This window comes from Ascaphus truei (genome assembly GCF_040206685.1).
Source record: "Ascaphus truei isolate aAscTru1 chromosome 20 unlocalized genomic scaffold, aAscTru1.hap1 SUPER_20_unloc_3, whole genome shotgun sequence".
NCBI classification, from domain to species: domain Eukaryota; kingdom Metazoa; phylum Chordata; class Amphibia; order Anura; family Ascaphidae; genus Ascaphus; species Ascaphus truei.
Genome location: NW_027453859.1, coordinates 513,586 through 534,278, shown reverse-complemented (window position 1 = coordinate 534,278; position 20,693 = coordinate 513,586). Strand labels below are relative to the sequence as shown.

Here is a 20,693-nt window from a genome sequence, read left to right as displayed (position 1 = left end):
ATACATACTGATATGCACAGTGATACAAACATGCACACACACTGATACACAAACACTAAAACAGGTACTGATACATACACACTTATACACACACACACACACACACACACACACACACACACACACACACACACACACACACACACACATACTGATATGCACAGTGATACAAACATGCACACACTGATACACAAACACTGATACAGGTACTGATACATACACACTTATACACACACACACATACTGATATGCACAGTGATACAAACATACGCACACACACTGATACACAAACACTGATACAGGTACTGATACATACACACTTATACACACACACACACATACTGATATGCACAGTCATACAAACATGAACACACACTGATACACAAACACTGATACAGGTACTGATACATACACACTTATACACACACACACACACACACACACACATACTGATATGCACAGTGATACAAACATGCACACACACTGATACACAAACACTGATACAGGTACTGAAACATACACACTTATACACACACACACACACTGATATGCACAGTGATACAAACATGCACACACGCTGATACACAAACACTGATACAGGTACTGATACATACACACTTATACACACACACACATACTAATATGCACAGTGATACAAACATGCACACACTGATACACAAACACTGATACAGGTACTGATACATACACACTTATACACACACACACACATACTGATATGCCCAGTGATACAAACATGCACACACACTGATACACAAACACTGATACAGGTGCTGATACATACACACTTATACACACACACACACATACTAATATGCACAGTGATACAAACATGCACACACTGATACACAAACACTGATACAGGTACTGATACATACACACTTATACACACACACACTGATAAAGATATATATATATACACACACTCTTTCCTCTCACACAAACTGCGCTCTCACAATGCAGGAAGCGCTCTCTTGGGTTTCCTGACTGTCTCTTCCGGCTGCCCAGGATGTGACACAACTCTCAGGAAAAGGTGAGGCTGTGAGGGACTCCCTCACTGAGAGACATCCCCTTCTCCTACAGCGAGACATCACGCTACTGCTGCGAGACATCCCCTCCACTAACTGTGAGACATAACTCTACTGCGGTGAGACATCCCCACCTCCTACTGCGAGACATCACTCTTTCGCTGTGAGACATCCCTCTAACTGCGACACATGACTCTTCCGCTGTGAGACATACCCTCCTCTAACTGCGAGACATGACTCTTCCGCTGAGAGACATCCCCTCCTCTAACTGCGATACTTCACTCTACCGCTGAGAGACATACACTTTTCTTGCTAAGACACATCCTGTCCTCTAACTGCGAGACATCCCCTCCTGTTGCTGCGAGACATCCCCTCCTCTTGCTGCGAGACATCCCCTCCTCTTGCTGCGAGACATCCCCTCCTCTTGCTGCGAGACATCCCCTCCTCTTGCTAAGAGACATCCCCTCCTCTTGCTAAGAGACATCCCCTCCTCTTGCTAAGAGACATCCCCTCCTCTTGCTAAGAGACATCCTCTCCTCTTGCTAAGAGACATCCTCTCCTCTTGCTGAGACATCCTCTCCTCTAGCTGCGAGACATCCCCTAACCTTGCTGAGACAGCCTCTCATCTTGCTAAGAGACATCCCCTCCTCTTGCTGTGAGACACCCCGTCCTCTTGCTAAGAGAGACCCTCTCTTCTAGCTGCGAGACATCCCCTCCTCTTGCTAAGAGACATCCGCTCCTCTTGCTGTGAGACACCCCCTCCTCTTGCTAAGAGACATCCTCTCCTCTTGCTAAGAGACATCCTCTCCTCTTGCTAAGAGACATCCCCTCTCTCCTGTGTTAAATTGTGTCTGTGTTACATTGTGGTTGTTACATTGTATGTGTGTGTGTTACATTGTGGGTGTTACATTGTATGTCTGTGTGTGTTACACTGTGTGTGTGTTACATTGTGTGTCACACTGTGAGAGACCCAGCCCTTGCAGTCACATGATCCCTCGCACACCGCGGCTGGAGGAGAGGCTGCGACCCCGCATACGGGAGGACCAGGCAGAGGTAAGATGAGTGTGCGAGAGTGTGCAAGAGACTGAGCATGTCAGAATGGGTGTGCAAGAGGGTGAGTGAGAGAGCAATAATGTAACAGAAAGCATGCGAGAGGGTGTGTGTGACGGATGTGTATGTGTGTGATACATAGAAGTGTGTGTTTATGAGTGTATATCTATATGCGTGCGTGCATGCGTGTGTGTGATATATGTGTATATATACATGTGTCCTTGTGTATATCTTTGTGCGTGTGTGTGATGGATGTGTATGTGTGTGATACATAGAAGTGTGTGTTTATGAGTGTATATCTATATGCGTGTGTGAGTGCGTGCGTGTGTGATATATGTGTATATATATATGTGTCCTTGTGTATATCTTTGTGCGTGTGTGTGACGGATGTGTGTGTGTGATACATAGAAGTGTGTGTTTATGAGTGTATATCTATATGCGTGCGTGAGTGCGTGTGTGATATATGTGTATATATATATATATATGTGTCCTTGTGTAAATCTTTGTGCGTGTGTGTTACGGATGTGTGTGTGTGATACATAGAAGTGTGTGTTTATGAGTGTATATCTATATGCGTGCGTGAGTGCGTGCATGTATGTGTGATATATGTGTATAAATACACATATATGTGTCCTTGTGTATATCTATATGCGTGCGTGCGTGTGTGATATATGTGTATATATACACATATATGTGTCCTTGTGTATATCTATGTGCGTGTGTGACGGATGTGTGTGATACATAGAAGTGTGTGTTTATGAGTGTATATCTATATGCGTGCGTGGGTACGTGTGTGTGTGTGTGATATATGTGTATATATATATATATATATAAATGTGTGTCCTTATGTATATCTATATGCATGTGTGTGTGTGTGTAAGTAGTGTGTGATACATATATGTATATATATGTATGTCTTCCTGTGCATATCTATATGCATGTGTGTGTAAGTACAGTGTGGGTGATATATGTATATATTTGTATGTGTGTGTTCATGTGTATATCTATATGCGTGTGTAAATCCATCCGATACCTTTCATGTCTCTCGATGGCCTACATCCATATGAAGTCAACATCCGTCCCTCCTGAGGGCCTACATCCATCCCTCCTGAGGGCCTACATCCATCCCTCCTGATGGCCCACATCTGTCCCTCCTGATGGTCTACATCCGTCCTTCCTGATGGCCTACATCTGTCCCTCCTGATGGTCTACATCTGTCCCTCCTGATGGTCTACATCCATATGAAGTCAACATCCGTCCCTCCTGATGGTCTACATCCGTCCCTCCTGATGGCCTACATCTGTCCCTCCTGATGGTCTACATCTGTCCCTCCTGATGGTCTACATCCATATGAAGTCAACATCCGTCCCTCCTGATGGTCTACATCCATATGAAGTCAACATCCGTCCCTCCTGATGGTCTACATCTGTCCCTCCTGATGGTCTACATCTGTCCCTCCTGCTGGTCTACATCCGTCTCTCCTGATGGCCTACATCCATCCCTCCTGATGGCCTACATCCATCCCTCCTGATGGTCTACATCCTTCCCTCCTGATGGCCTACATCAGTCCCTCCTGATGGCCTACATCCGTCCCTCCTGATGGCATACATCCGTACCTCCTGCTGGCCTACATCCGTCCCTCCTGATGGCCTACATCCGTCCCTCCTGCTGGCCTACATCCGTCCCTCTTGATGGTCTACATCCATCCCTCCTGATTGCCTACATCCGTCCCTCCTGATGGTCTACATCCGTCCCTCCTGATTGCCTACATCCGTCCCTCCTGATGGTCTACATCCGTCCCTCCTGATGGTCTACATCTGTCCCTCCTGATGGCCTACATCTGTCCCTTCTGATGGCCCTACATCCGTCCCTCCTGATGGCCTACATCAGTCCCTCCTGAGGGCCTACATCTGTCCCTTCTGATGGCCTACATCCTTCCCTCCTGATGGCCTACATCCGTCCCTCCTGATGGTCTACATCCGTCCCTCCTGCTGGTCTACATCCGTCTCTCCTGATGGCCTACATCAGTCCCTCCTGATGGCCTACATCCGTCCCTCTTGATGGCCTACATCTGTCCCTCCTGATGGCCTACATCCTTCCCTCCTGATGGTCTACATCTGTCCCTCCATATGGCCTACATCCGTCCCTCCTGCTGGTCTACATCCGTCCCTCCTGCTGGTCTACATCCGTCTCTCCTGATGGCCTACATCAGTCCCTCCTGATGGCCTACATCCATCCCTCTTGATGGCCTACATCCGTCCCTCCTGATTGCCTACATCCGTCCCTCCTGATGGCCTACATCCGTCCCTCCTGCTGGCCTACATCCTTCACTCCTGATGGCCTACATCCTTCCCTCCTGATGGCCTTCATCCGTCCCTCCTGATGACCTACATCCGTCCCTCCTGATGGCCTACATCCGTCCCTCCTGATGGCCTACATCCGTCCCTCCTGATGGCCTACATCCGTCCCTCCTGATGGCCCTACATCCGTCCCTCCTGATGGCCTACATCCATCCCTCCTGATGGCCTACATCCGTCCCTCCTGATGGCCTACATCCTTCCCTCCTGATGGCCTACATCCGTCCCTCCTGATGGCCTACATCTGTCCCTCCTGATGGCCTACATCCGTCCCTTCTGATGGTCTACATCCTTCCCTCCTGATGGCCTACATCCGTCCCTCCTGTTGGCCTACATCCGTCCCTCCTGATGGCCTACATCCGTCCCTCCTGATGGCCTACATCCGACCCTCCTGATGGTCTACATCCATCCCTCCTGATGGCCTACATCCATCCCTCCTGATGGCTTACATCCTTCCCTCCTGATGGCCTACATCCGTCCCTCCTGATGGCCTACATCCGTCCCTCCTGATGGCCTACATCCGTCCCTCCTGATGGTCTACATCCTTCCCTCCTGATGGCCTACATCCGTCCCTCCTGATGGCCTACATCCGTCCCTCCTGATGGCCTACATCTGTCCCTCCTGATGGTCTACATCTGTCCCTCCTGATGGTCTACATCCATATGAAGTCAACATCCGTCCCTCCTGATGGTCTACATCCATCCCTCGTGATGGTCTACATCCATATGAAGTCAACATCCGTCCCTCCTGATGGTCTACATCTGTCCCTCCTGATGGTCTACATCTGTCCCTCCTGCTGGTCTACATCCGTCTCTCCTGATGGCCTACATCTGTCCCTCCTGATGGCCTACATTCGTCCCTCTTGATGGCCTACATCCATCCCTCCTGATGGCCTACATCCATCCCTCCTGATGGTCTACATCCTTCCCTCCTGATGGCCTACATCCGTCCCTCCTGATGGCATACATCCGTACCTCCTGCTGGCCTACATCCGTCCCTCCTGATGGCCTACATCCGTCCCTCCTGCTGGCCTACATCCGTCCTTCCTGCTGGCCTACATCCGTCCCTCCTGCTGGCCTACATCTGTCCCTCCTGATGGTCTACATCTGTCCCTCCTGATGGTCTACATCCATATGAAGTCAACATCCGTCCCTCCTGATGGTCTACATCCATCCCTCCTGATGGTCTACATCCATATGAAGTCAACATCCGTCCCTCCTGATGGTCTACATCTGTCCCTCCTGATGGTCTACATCTGTCCCTCCTGCTGGTCTACATCCGTCTCTCCTGATGGCCTACATCTGTCCCTCCTGATGGCCTACATTCGTCCCTCTTGATGGCCTACATCCATCCCTCCTGATGGCCTACATCCATCCCTCCTGATGGTCTACATCCTTCCCTCCTGATGGCCTACATCCGTCCCTCCTGATGGCATACATCCGTACCTCCTGCTGGCCTACATCCGTCCCTCCTGATGGCCTACATCCGTCCCTCCTGCTGGCCTACATCCGTCCTTCCTGCTGGCCTACATCCGTCCCTCCTGCTGGCCTACATCCGTCCCTCTTGATGGTCTACATCCATCCCTCCTGATTGCCTACATCCGTCCCTCCTGATGGTCTACATCTGTCCCTCCTGATGGCCTACATCCGTCCCTCCTGATGGCCTACATCTGTCCCTCCTGATGGCCTACATCTGTCCCTTCTGATGGCCCTACATCCGTCCCTCCTGATGGCCTACATCAGTCCCTCCTGATGGCCTACATCTGTCCCTTCTGATGGCCTACATCCTTCCCTCCTGATGGTCTATATCCGTCCCTCCATATGGCCTACATCCGTCCCTCCTGATGGTCTACATCCGTCCCTCCTGCTGGTCTACATCCGTCTCTCCTGATGGCCTACATCAGTCCCTCCTGATGGCCTACATCCGTCCCTCTTGATGGCCTACATCTGTCCCTCCTGATGGCCTACATCCTTCCCTCCTGATGGTCTACATCTGTCCCTCCATATGGCCTACATCCGTCCCTCCTGCTGGTCTACATCCGTCCCTCCTGCTGGTCTACATCCGTCTCTCCTGATGGCCTACATCAGTCCCTCCTGATGGCCTACATCCATCCCTCTTGATGGCCTACATCCGTCCCTCCTGCTGGCCTACATCCGTCCCTCCTGCTGGCCTACATCCTTCACTCCTGATGGCCTACATCCTTCCCTCCTGATGGCCTACATCCGTCCCTCCTGATGACCTACATCCGTCCCTCCTGATGGCCTACATCCGTCCCTCCTGATGGCCTACATCCGTCCCTCCTGATGGCCTACATCCGTCCCTCCTGATGGCCCTACATCCGTCCCTCCTGATGGCCTACATCCGTCCCTCCTGCTGGCCTACATCCGTCCCTCCTGCTGGCCTACATCCTTCCCTCCTGATGGCCTACATATGTCCCTCCTGATGGCCTACATCCGTCCCTTCTGATGGTCTACATCCTTCCCTCCTGATGGCCTACATCCGTCCCTCCTGATGGCCTACATCCGACCCTCCTGATGGTCTACATCCATCCCTCCTGATGGCCTACATCCATCCCTCCTGATGGCTTACATCCTTCCCTCCTGATGGCCTACATCCGTCCCTCCTGATGGCCTACATCTGTCCCTCCTGATGGCCTACATCCGTCCCTTCTGATGGTCTACATCCTTCCCTCCTGATGGCCTACATCCGTCCCTCCTGTTGGCCTACATCCGTCCCTCCTGATGGCCTACATCCGACCCTCCTGATGGTCTACATCCATCCCTCCTGATGGCCTACATCCATCCCTCCTGATGGCTTACATCCTTCCCTCCTGATGGCCTACATCCGTCCCTCCTGATGGCCTACATCCGTCCCTCCTGATGGCCTACATCCGTCCCTCCTGATGGTCTACATCCTTCCCTCCTGATGGCCTACATCCGTCCCTCTTGATGGCCTACATCCGTCCCTCCTGATGGCCTACATCAGTCCCTCCTGATGGTCTACATCCATCCATCTTGATGGCCTACATCCATCCCTCCTGATGGCTTACATCCGTCCCTCCTGATGGCCTACATCCGTCCATGTCTTCACCAAGCCATCCTCAACCTTGATTGCAGACCATGACTGTTAACTGATTGAAGAGTAGTCCTCTAGGTTTATTTCTTCCATTATCTGTTCTCTTATCTCTGTCTTCTTTAAGGGAGCCGTCTTCATGCTTCTTCTCACCCCCGTGGTGGATGGGGTATGTGAGAGTAAGGGCCTTGTCGCCGTCTCACTACACAATAAAGTAAAGCAATCGGTGGCATTGGTTGATGTACCATGTGCTAACGACTCTTACCTATGATGTCCGATGCCGGTGGTACAAGGTTAGTTCATGGTTTAGAAAGGTATGCTTTCTCCTATAAGTTTCTAAACCATCACCTCACCTTGTGTTACCCCTACGTTTGTCTTTATACAATGTACAATATATTTGATTTGGTGCTTCTCTGCCGGCTTAGACTTCCTCTTGGTAAGACTCTGTCCCTACTCTGTGGCGACTTTTGATCTATTATGTATCTCTCGTTCTTTTCACCTCTCCGGTCATGCTTAACTGTCTCATTGTTTTTGTGTATTCCTAAGACTAAGCCCTTTCTTATTTTTGAACAAAGCAGGAGCGCAGCTCTCGTGGGATATGTGGAGAGAAGAAAAAACACAAAATAGTGCGACACAGTATAGGAAAGTGTATTGGAAGATCAATTAACCAGAGTTAAATGCCCTCTTTTCAGCATTAGGAACCAATGGTGGAATACACGATGATGGTCTGTGTATAGGCCGGGATCAAGATGCAGCTCCAGGGTAACACTGAAAAAGAGAGAATGCCACCATAGCGTCATTCTGTAACAGAATGGATAACATCAATGTGCTCACACACTGTACATTGGAATAAAGCGTTCTGAGCTCACAGGCTCCAGCAAACACACAAGTCCTCTCCTCTGGAGGCAGGAGAAGGCTCCTTTGTACGACTGTCTTGTTTCTTGCAAATGGACAAGTCCTCTCCTCTGGAGGCAGGAGAAGGCTCCCTTGTAAGATTGTCTTGTTTCCTGAGAATGCACAAGTCCTCTACCCTCTGCAGGCCCGGAGAAGACTTGTTTGTACGATTGTCTTGTTTCTTGCAAATGGAAGAGTCCTCTCCTCTGGAGGCAGGAGAAGGCTCCCTTGTACGATTGTCATGTTTCTTGCAAATGGACAAGTCCTCTCCTCTGGAGGCAGGAGAAGGCTCCCTTGTATGATTGTCATGTTTCTTGCAAATGGACAAGTCCTTTCCTCTGGAGGCAGGAGAAGGCTCCCTTGTAAGATTGTCTTGTTTCCTGAGAATGCACAAGTCCTCTACCCTCTGCAGGCCCGGAGAAGACTTGTTTGTACGATTGTCTTGTTTCTTGCAAATGGACAAGTCCTCTCCTCTGGAGGCAGGAGAAGGCTTCCTTATACGATTGTCTTGTTTCTTGCAAATGGACAAGTCCTCTCCTCTGGAGGCAGGAGAAGGCTTCCTTATACGATTGTCTTGTTTCTTGCAAATGGACAAGTCCTCTCCTCTGGAGGCAGGAGAAGGCTCCCTTGTACGATTGTCTTGTTTCTTGCAAATGGACAAGTCCTCTCCTCTGGAGGCAGGAGAAGGCTTCCTTATATGATTGTCTTGTTTCTTGCAAATGGACAAGTCCTCTCCTCTGGAGGCAGGAGAAGGCTTCCTTATACGATTGTCTTGTTTCTTGCAAATGGACAAGTCCTCTCCTCTGGAGGCAGGAGAAGGCTTCCTTATACGATTGTCTTGTTTCTTGCAAATGGACAAGTCCTCTCCTCTGGAGGCAGGAGAAGGCTTCCTTATATGATTGTCTTGTTTCTTGCAAATGGACAAGTCCTCTCCTCTGGAGGCAGGAGAAGGCTCCCTTGTACGATTGTCTTGTTTCTTGCAAATGGACAAGTCCTCTCCTCTGGAGGCAGGAGAAGGCTTCCCTTGTACGATTGTCTTGTTTCTTGCATATGTCTCCATACCACTTTCATTCTCCTATTAATTTCATTCCATCCATTGGTTCCCACCCATTGTAACTCGCCGGCCACACGTGGACACCGCCTTCCACTTCTTCTAGATCTATTCCATTTATGTGTGTGTGTGTGTGTGTGTGTGTGTGTGTGTGTGTGTGTGTGTGTGTGTGTGTGTGTGTGTGTAAAGGTCAGTGTGTGTGGGTCTGTGTATAAATGAGAATATCTATATGTGTGTGTGTGTGTGTGTGTATAATCTGTAAGTATAGTTATAAAACAGGTTTTGCAGGGTGTGCGTGTCTGTGTGCGTGTGTGTCTGTGTGCGGGTCATTTCATGTTTAGTGTCAGGAAGTGAAAATCCAGCCGCCAGGAAATAGGAATCTCTCTATCTGTCTATTTATCTATCTATCTGTCTATCTCTCTATCTGTCTATTTATCTATCTATCTATCTATCTATCTATCTATCTATCTATCTATCTATCTATCTATCTATCTATCAATCTGTGTGTCTCTCTGTCTCTCTGTCTGTCTGTCTGTCTCTCTTTCTGATTTTCTTCTAAACCTCTTCTCCAACTCTCTCTCCCTCCTCCCTCCCCATCTCTCTTCCCCTCTTCCCCCTCCTCCTCCTTCCTTCCCTCTCTCTCTCCCTCTCTCCCCCCTCCTCTTTCCCTCGCTCTCTTCCTCTTTCCCTCCTTCTCTTTCCTTCTCTCTCCCCACCACCTCTATTTCTCTCCCTCCCCTCCCTCTTCCTCCAACTCCTCTATCTCTCCCCCCCTTCTCTCCCCCCAGCCCACCCCTTCTCTCTCCCCAGCCCCCGCCCTCTCTCTCCCTCTCCCCTTCCTTCTCTTTCACTCTCTCTCTCTCCCCCTCCTTCTCTCCCCTCTCCCCCTCCTCTTTCCCTCTCTCTCCCCCTCTCCCCTCCTTCTCTTTCCCTCTCTCCCCCTCCTTCTCTCCCCTCTCTCTCTCCCCCTCCTCTTTCCCTCTCTCTCTCCCCCCCTTCTCTCCCCCAGCCCACCCCTTCTCTCTCCCCAGCCCCCCGCCCTTCTCTCCCCTCTCTCCCCCTCTCCCCCTCCTTCTCTTTCCCTCTCTCTCTCTCCCCCTCCTTCTCTCCCCTCTCTCTCTCCCCCTCTTCTCTCTCCCCTCTCTTGGGGTCCCATCTATGAATGTGTCCCTCATATCCTGTGTGACCAGGAGGGATCCATGTGTCACCTCCAGAAGCATGTGGTACTGTCTGCCCAACAAGGTGAGACTGTCACACTGTGTGTGTGTCACTGTGTGTGTGTGTGTGTATCAGTGTGTGTGTGTGTGTGTGTGTGTGTGTGTGTGTGTGTGTGTGTGTGTGTGTGTCCAGGAGGGATCCATGTGTCACCCCCAGAACCATGTGGTGCTGTCTGCCCAAGAACGTGAGACTGTCACTGTGTGTGTGTGTGTGACTGTGTGACTGTGTATCACTGTGTATCACTGTGTATTTATGTGTGTGTGATACTTTGCATAAATACAGTATGTGTGTGTGTCACTTTGTATTTATGTGTATGACACTGTGTGGGTGTGAGCGTGTCTAGAAGTGTAGTGTGTAATCTGTAGCTTTGTGTATGAGTAGCGGTGTAGTGTGTATTAATGTGTAGCAGAATGTAGATTTGTGTATTAGTGTAGCGGTGTGTAGCAGCATGTAGCTTTATGTAGTAGTGTAGTGTGTAACAAAATTTAGCACTGTATTGTCATGTGGTTTTGTGTTACAGACCCTGAAGTATGTAGGAGAGGAGGAACAAGAGGGAGTTGTATATAGTGTATATCTGCGCAGCACAAACACACAACAGGTAACACAACCTCTGCATCACCATTTACCTATGTAAATGTTTGCATTTTTATACGTGGGGGTATATATCCTCTCCATTAGAGGGCTAGCTCTTTAGTCCAATATATATATATATTAATAGACGATACCGTTTTGCTTTTATCTGTGCGAGATTTTGAGATACACTGATCTCTTCTTCCGGCACCTGGAACACACACTTCAGTCTGACTTTTTGAGGCTTGAAAACTGGATTTCCCAAAACAAACTGTTTTTAAACACTGACAAGACTGTAACAATGGGATATTACCCCATATAACTGCTCCCTATAACTCCTCCTATTACCCCATGTAACAATGGGATTTGGGACCAAGACTAAATTTTTAAAGCTTCCAGTGACTGAGCTCCTGATTAGAACCAACGCTAACACCACCCTAACACCTGTTACTAGTTTTAAATCCCACTTAACATTCGGGATGCACATTGGTACCCTGACAACCAAGACCTATGCCAAACTAGGGGTACTTTACAGGAACAAATATTCCCTAAATCATGGACTTTAGCTCTCCAGTTCAGCTCCTGTATATTTATTTATTTATTTATTTATAAAATATTTTACCAGGAAGTAATACATTGAGAGTTACCTCTCGTTTTCAAGTATGTCCTGGGCACAGAGTAAAACAAATAATACATGGTTACAAATACAGTTACATAAATGAACAAGGTATACATTTATATACAAGACATTGCATGCACAGTTAAAGAAAATATATATTATGAGCTTATGAAACAGTTACAGACCAGATTAAAGTGTGAGACAGCCTTAGATTTAAAAGAACTTAAGCTGGTGGTGGATATGAGAGTCTCTGGTAGGTTGTTCCAGTTTTGGGGTGCACGGAAGGAGAAGGAGGAACGTCCGGATACTTTGTTGAGTCTTGGGACCATGAATAGTATATATTCTATTCTGTATAATAATATATATATATATATACACACACACACACACACACACACACACACACACACACACACACACACACGTGTGTAGCCTCTTTCCTCAGATTCTCATTAGAGTGTTATTTCTTCAGTCCAGCTTCTTTTTGTAATATAGGTTGGTAAGGGAAATATTCCCTATTTGGGTGCTCCAAACCGGTGTCGGCGAAGACCTAAATGAAACTTAGAGGGTCTTCAGGGGATCCAGGGTTAAATACTTCACGAGCAGTGTGATCTCTTCCCCAAATCTTACACTGAAGCAACCAATTAAGACAGCTTTTGGATGTACCCAGACACTGTTTTCTAGGATCAAACCGCTATGTGTAGGGAAAGAAAACCTCTAACCTGACCGGAATGTATGTCCCATCCGGCGGTTCCTTCTCTGGCGGGTCACGTGTTCCCAGCGGGTCCTCAGGCAGAGAGTGTAGAAACTCACAGAGCTGCCTTAGTAGTGCCGGTAAGCTGTTGGTCCGGGGGGAAGGAACTCCACCACTGCTCTCCTCGTGGCGTGCATCCGTCCCAGCAGTGGATAACAAGGTGAGTGAAAGGACTTTGAGCACTGCAGAAATAAGTATCAGGCCGTGAAGACGAAACGCGTCAGAGAATTGTTCTGTATGTCATTTTAATCAGGGCTTATATGCCACATTAAAGTCTTTTTGTTGCACGCTGCCGCCAGCCTGATACTTTGTTCTGCAGTGCTCAATGTCCTTTCACTCAGCTTCTTTTTGTGTATATATGTGTGTATCCTCTCTCCTTAGATTCCCATTAGTGTTAGCTCTCCAGTTCAGCTCCTGTATACACACACACACACACACACACACACACACACACACACACACACACACACACGTGTGTATCCTCTCTCCTTAGATTCCCATTAGTGTTAGCTCTCCAGTTCAGCTCCTGTATATATATATATATATACACACGTGTGTGTATCCTCTCTCCGCAGATTCCCATTAGAGTGCTAGCTCTTCGGTCTGGCTCCCTCCCCAGTCTTGTCCTCCACTTATTGGAAGCCCGGAACCTGCGTGACCTCACCTATATCCCAGCATTCCTTGCGACATATCGCACCTTTTCCAGTACCAGAGAAGTGCTGACTATACTGCTGGACAGGTCAGTGTGTGTGTGTGTGTGTGTGTGTGTGTGTGTGTGTGTGTGTGTGTGTGTGTGTGTGTGTGTGACTGTGTGTGTGTGACTGTGTGTGTGTGACTGTGTGTGTGTGACTGTGTGTGTGTGTAAGTGTGTAAACAAGAATAATACCTGCGCTGTAAGAACAATATTAAACCATTGTAAGTGAATAAATGTGACAATTCATATACAGCAATCCCTGTGCTAAATGTAGCATAGGTTGTACTTGATGGACCTACGTCTTTTTTCAACCTCATCTACTATGTAACTATGTAACTATGTAACAACTATGTAACTATGTAACTATGTAACAACTACGTAACTATGTAACTATGTAACTATGTAACAACTATGTAACTATGTAACTATGTAACAACTACGTAACTATGTAACAACTATGTAACGATGTAACTATGTAACTATGTGACAGTCTCTGTAAGACGTCCCGCTGAGGAATGAAGTACATTCAGCTGTAAGAAGTCCCAACCGGTAGTAGGAGTATAAAAAATACTCGGGTAGTGATATAGCAATTAGCAGAGGGGGTCGGGCGTCAGCTCTTCCAACGCGTCGCCCACATCGCATCTAAAAGACCAACAGGAAGAGCGCGCACGCCACAGTGCGTAAATGTACCCACGTCACCGCGTATTCAGAAAGGGACGCGCGCACGCCACAGTGCGTAAATGTACCCACGTCACCGCGTATTCAGAACGGGACGCGCGCACGCCACAGTGCGTAAATGTACCCACGTCACCACGTATTCAGAACGGGACGCGCGCACGCCACAGTGCGTAAATGTACCCACGTCACCACGTATTCAGAACGGGACGCGCGCACGCCACAGTGCGTAAATGTACCCACGTCACCACGTATTCAGAACGGGACGCGCGCACGCCACAGTGCGTAAATGTACCCACGTCACCACGTATTCAGAACGGGACGCGCGCACGCCACAGTGCGTAAATGTACCCACGTCACCACGTATTCAGAACGGGACGAGCGCACGCCACAGTGCGTAAATGTACCCACGTCACCACGTATTCAGAACGGGACGCGCGCACGCCACAGTGCGTAAATGTACCCACGTCACCGCGTATTCAGAACGGGACGCGCGCACGCCACAGTGCGTAAATGTACCCACGTCACCACGTATTCAGAACGGGACGCGCGCACGCCACAGTGCGTAAATGTACCCACGTCACCACGTATTCAGAATGGGACGCGCGCACGCCACAGTGCGTAAATGTACCCACGTCACCGCGTATTCAGAACGGGACGCGCGCACGCCACAGTGCGTAAATGTACCCACGTCACCGCGTATTCAGAACGGGACGCGCGCACGCCACAGTGCGTAAATGTACCCACGTCACCGCGTATTCAGAACGGGACGCGCGCATGCCACAGTGCGTAAATGTACCCACGTCACCACGTATTCAGAACGGGACGCACGCACGCCACAGTGCGTAAATGTACCCACGTCACCGCGTATTCAGTACGGGACGCGCGCACGCCACAGTGCGTAAATGTACCCACGTCACCACGTATTCAGTACGGGACGCGCGCACGCCACAGTGCGTAAATGTACCCACGTCACCACGTATTCAGAACGGGACGCGCGCACGCCACAGTGCGTAAATGTACCCACGTCACCGCGTATTCAGAACGGGACGCGCGCACGCCACAGTGCGTAAATGTACCCACATCACCGCGTATTCAGAACGGGACACACGCATGCCACAGTGCGTAAATGTACCCACGTCACCACGTATTCAGAACGGGATGCGCGCACGCCACAGTGCGTAAATGTACCCACGTCACCACGTATTCAGAATGGGACACGCGCACGCCACAGTGCGTAAATGTACCCACGTCACCACGTATTCAGAATGGGACACGCGCACGCCACAGTGCGTAAATGTACCCACGTAACCACGTATTCAGAACGGGGCGAGCGACGCCCGCTCACAGCTTGTCCGCTAATAATAACGGGCATTTAGAGGTCTCCTTCTAACCCCCCGGACCAGAGAAGCGGTGAGGATAGCGCGGCCTGTTCCTCTAGCGCGGGGGGGATAGGAATCAGGCGGACTCGCGGCGGGGCGGACTTACCACGCAGGAGATGTATCCGGCAGCAGACCGTCCGATCTCCGCCGTCTCCCGGACTGGCTGATGTGCACCAGGGAAGCGGTGAGGATAGCGAGGCCTGTTCCTCTAGCGCTGGGGGGTAGGAATCAGGCGGACTCGCGGCGGGGCGGACTCGCGGCGGGGCGGACTCGCGGCGGGGCGGACTCGCGGTGGGCGGACTCGCGGCGGGGCGGACTCGCGGCCTGTTCCTCTGGCGCAGATAAACACAGTCACAAGCGATGCATTCTTTGGCAAATGGTGATAAAATCAAACCGCGCTCTTGCTTCCTAAAAGGATCTTGGAGGAGATCAGCTCTTCCCTCTTGCTGCTGCTGTGATGTGAAGGTAACCCTCCTCCACCAGTAACCGTCGTAGGAAGGCTCCAAACACCAGGTGTTAATGAAAAATAAACACAGAAGCGCACCAAGGGTCAAGATTTATATAATGACAATAAAATAAATAACATGTAAAAACTTACATATAAGAATATACAGGTCCAGTAGATCAGTGCACAGGTAATCAGTCCGAGTGGGTTCCTAGGCGCAGGGGGTAGGTGCTGAGGTTCACAGGTCAGTCGTGTGAACTCCGTGCACATTGGTATCCAGATCTTTGGTTGAACAAGCTCCAGCCCTCAAACAAGACGTTAGAGACTTTTCCTTCTCTTCGCTCGAGTGAGATGTATGTTGGAATACCGACGATTGTGGTGGACTACTATACACGGGTCCTGCGAGAAGCCGCAAGCCAGCGCCAGCGCGCGGGACTGACCTGTGAGCCTCAGCACCTACCCCCTGCGCCTAGGAACCCATTCGTACTGATACCTGTGCACTGATCTACTGGACCTATATATTCTTATATGTAAGTTTTTACATGTTATTTATTTTATTGTTATTACATAAACCTTGACCCTTGGTGCGCTTCACTGTTTATTTTTCATTCTTTGGCAAATGTTTGTGTTTATTTAAATGTAATGTATTGTATTTTGTGTTATGCTTCTTTTTTTTTTTGCTTGACCATTTATTGTCAGTGTGGCAATCCCTGGCCATACTGGGGGCTTGCGTTACCACAGTCACAATCAATGGCTTTATTGTGAAATGCTTGTCGGCTGCCTGTTCTTCTTCCTCCATTGCACCTCTGGACTTTGCTGACTATTTTAAGGAAAAGGTGGAATCCATACGGCAGAACATCCCCTCTGTTTCCTCCTCCCATCCTACACCTCTTCCTAACTCTCCTCCTGCCTTCCATGACTCTTTTTCCACTGTCACAGAGGAGGATGTGTTGTTGCTGATCTCCTCTTCTCCCTCTACCACTTGCCCTCTTGACCCCATTCCCTCCCATCTCCTAAAACCTCTTGGTTCCACTATAATCCCTACGCTCACACACATTTTTAACTCCTCCCTCTACTCTGGAACCTTTCCCTCCTCCTTCAAACATGCAACAGTCATACCATTACTCAAAAACAGCAAGCTAGACCCTACCTGTCTTTCTAACTATCGACCTGTCTCCCTCCTGCCTTTTGCCTCCAAACTACTTGAACGTCTTGTATTCGCTCGCTTGCTCCATTTTCTCAACACCTATTCTCTCCTAGACCCTCTACAATCTGGCTTCCGCACTGCTCACTCCACGGAAACAGCCCTCACTAAAATAACTGACGACCTCCATGCTGCCAAAGACAGAGGTCATTACACTCTGCTCATATTACTCGACCTCTCTGCAGCATTTGATACTGTAGATCACCCTCTTCACATTCTCCATACTCCACACACATTCTCCATACAGTGTCTCTTCTGCTAACACCTCCTCCTCCTCTATTGATCTCTCTGTGGGGGTACCCCAGGGCTCTGTCCTGGGACCTCTTCTCTTTTCTCTGTATACACTCTCTCTAGGTGACCTAATCACATCTCTTGGGTTTAATTATCACCTCTATGCTGACGACACACATATTTACTTTTCTACGCCTTACCTTACACCTGCTGTACAGACCAAAGTTTCTGAATGTCTCTCTGCTATATCATCCTGGATGGCCCTCCGACGCCTTAAATTGAACATGTCAAAAACGGAGCTCCTCATACTTCCTCCCAAATCTGGCATTACTACCTCCTTCCACATTACTGTTGGAACTACGATCATTCACCCAGTAGCCCAAGCACGCTGCCTAGGGGTCACACTCGACTCCTCTCTCACATTGGCCCCTCACATTCAAAACATTTCTAAAACTTGTCGCTTTTTCCTCCGCAATATAACAAAGATACGCCCTTTCCTCTGTTGCTCGACTGCTAAAACTCTGACTCAGGCCCTCATTCTCTTCCGTCTTGATTACTGTAACCTCCTGCTGTCCGGCCTTCCTGCCTCTCACCTGTCTCCCCTACAATCTATCCTAAACGCTGCTGCCAGAATCACTCTACTCTTTCCTAGATCTGTCTCAGCGTCTCCCCTCCTGAAATCCCTCTCCTGGCTTCCGATCAAATCCCGCATCTCACACCCCATTCTTCTCCTCACTTTTAAAGCTTTACACTCTTCTGCCCCTCCTTACATCTCAGCCCTAATTTCTCGCTATGCGCCATCCCGACTCTTGTGTTCTGCTCAAGGATGTCTTCTCTCTACCCCCTTTGTATCTACCCCCTGCAGACGCACTTACCAGAACTCCCTCCTACTGTCTCTGTACGTTCTTCCTACCTACCAATTAGATTGTAAGCTCCTCGGAGCAGGGACTCCTTTTCCTAAATGTTTCTTTTATGGCTGAAGCACTTATTCCCATGATCTGTTATTTGTATTATTTGTTATTTATATGATTGTCACGTGTATTACTGCTGTGAAGCGCTATGTAAAGGCATACCCCGGTTTAAGGACACTCACTTTAAGTACACTCATGAGTAAGTACATATCGCCCATTAGCAAATGGCAGCTCACGCATGCGCCTGTCAGCACGACCTGAACAGCAATACCGGCTCCCTACCTGTACCAAAGCTGTGCGCAAGCGGGGAGACTATAGAGCCTGTTACACATGCGTTATTTACATCTGTTATGCATGTATATGACGATTGCCGTACAGAACATGCATCGATAAGTGGGGAAAGGCAGTGCTTCACTTTAAGTACATTTTCACTTTACATACATGCTCTGGACCCATTGCGCACGTTAATGCAGGGTATGCCTGTACATTAATTGAGCTATATAAATAAAGACATACATACATATTTCAATGTCATGTGTTTTATTTTGTGCCTGTTTTTTTTTTTTTTAGCTTGCCCATTCATTGCCATGGTGGCAAACCATGGCCATATTATGGGCAGTGTTTTATCACTGTGACAATCAATGGGTAGAAGGGGAGGTTGCCCTGGAGAGGGTGGTTAGGCATCCCAGGTGGGTAGCGGGAGAGGAGGCTAACCCCTTTATTACTACAGCGGTTAGTAACTGCTAACGTGATTAAGGCGTTAGTGGCCATTAGTTTGTTTTTGATTATACTGTTGCTGCCCACGGAGGACATGGACGCGGGGGACGGTAATGAGGACGGCCTTCATCCTGGCAGGGGTAAGTAGAACTTTAATTTACTTTATGCTGGCTGGATAATGTTTTATTTTTAATGGGCAAATGAGCTATTATTCAGAGCTGGATAATAGGGATTGTGCCCATTACTGCACTGTATGTGTTAGGGGGGTGGGGTGTTGTTGGGTATAGAGGGGATGGGTGAAGGCGGTATTTGGCCCGTGGTGGGTGTTTATGGTGGGTATCATTCATTAGCGGTAGTAACCCACCCCCTCTACCCCCAATAAACCGGGCACTGGTATTTAACCCCTTCATTACCTGAGAAGCAGTGATTCTATCGGCGCTTTCTGACAGTCCGGGACGTGCTCCGAACGCACGATGACTTAGTTATCGAGGTTTATAGAGCAGGCCTCGGGGTCTCCTATTCCTTATCGCACGGTGTGACCGGTGGGACAGATTCATTCTGCATCGGTCACAGTGTACATACTGTATACTGTACTTGTAGCATATACACGTATATATCTGTGCTGAGTATACTGCTGGACTGGTCAGTATATTACATGGACACTCTCTATTTCTCTGATCTGTGCAGATTAGAGAGTGACGCTCACGCACAGTCTGCTGACGAGACACACGGACGAAGAGATGAGGAGTGAGTGTGAAAACTGTCTGCATTTCTCCCCCCCTCCGCCCCCATTGTCTGTCTCACTCTCTCTCTCTACCTTCTCTTTCTTCCCGACTGTCTGACTGTCTATCTCCCCATCTCTCTCTTCCTGTCTGTCTCTCTCCCCGTTTCTTTCTTCCCTCTCTTTCTTCCTGTTTGTCTGTCTCTCTCTTCCCTCTCTTTCGTACCATCTGTCTGTATTTCTCTTCCCTTTCTCTCTTTCCCCTCTCTCTCTTCCCGTCTGTCTCTTTCTCTCTTCCCGCCTGTCTTTGTCTCCCCATCCATCTGTCTCTGTCTCTCTCTCTCTCTCTCTCTCCTCCTCCGTTTCTCTCTTTCCTCCTTCCACTTTCTCTTTCTTCCCCCCGTCCTCTCTCTTATTCTATCTCTGATGCTCTCTTCACTTAGTGTCAGCAGTCTCTTCTACGGCTGGATGTCTCAGTACCCTGAAGACTTCGTGTCTCTTGACTCCGAGATAAGACAGCGATTGTCTCTCAGCCTCTCGCCAAACGCCAACATGGTGACGAGACTGCAGGGTCTGGGCACGGGAGAGACAGTCCGGAGAGAGCGCTGCCCCCCCGATGGAGAAGAGCCCAAGACCGCCAACTCGGACCCTTTAGACATTCTCACTTTCCAGGCTGGACATGTGGCAGAGCAACTGACCACGCTGGAGGCTGTGAGAACGCCAGCTGTCTCTTTATTACACTGTCTCTTTACGACATCGACTGTCTCTTTACTGCAACAACTGTTTCTTTATTAGAACATCTGTCTTTTTTTACACTGACTGTCTCTATATAACGTAGACTGTCTCTTTATAACATAGACTGTCTCTTGATTATGTCAGCTGTCTCTTTACTGCACCGACTTTCTTTATTGTAACATCTGTCTGTTTTTTTTACACTGATTTGTATCTTTATAATGCAGACTGTCTCTTTATTACACCAAATGCCACTTTATTACACTGCCTGTCTCTTTACTCCACTGAATGTCTCTATTGCATTGATTGTCTCCTTATTACACTGTTTGTCTCTCTCTTTCTCCCCTCGA

General features: G+C 48.9%; 1 protein-coding gene across 8 annotated transcripts in view; it reads left to right on the top strand.

The window, feature by feature from the left end:
• The first annotated feature begins 1,037 nt into the window (after positions 1-1,037).
• The window catches only part of RGL2 (ral guanine nucleotide dissociation stimulator like 2), a 64,228-nt gene continuing 44,572 nt past the window's right edge, over positions 1,038-20,693 (top strand). For 2 of the 8 annotated variants that reach the window (XM_075580942.1, XM_075580941.1), the window contains exons 1-5: positions 10,510-10,712; positions 11,209-11,286; positions 13,207-13,370; positions 19,578-19,637; positions 20,055-20,322. In XM_075580942.1, the coding sequence (XP_075437057.1) occupies positions 10,629-10,712; positions 11,209-11,286; positions 13,207-13,370; positions 19,578-19,637; positions 20,055-20,322 (654 nt within the window). In that variant the 5' untranslated portion in view covers positions 10,510-10,628. Of the gene's footprint in view, positions 2,100-9,826; positions 10,713-11,208; positions 11,287-12,400; positions 12,712-13,206; positions 13,371-19,577; positions 19,638-20,054; positions 20,323-20,693 lie in introns of those variants that run through there. The other 6 variants (XM_075580946.1, XM_075580940.1, XM_075580943.1 and 3 more) reach the window with 5 other exon arrangements.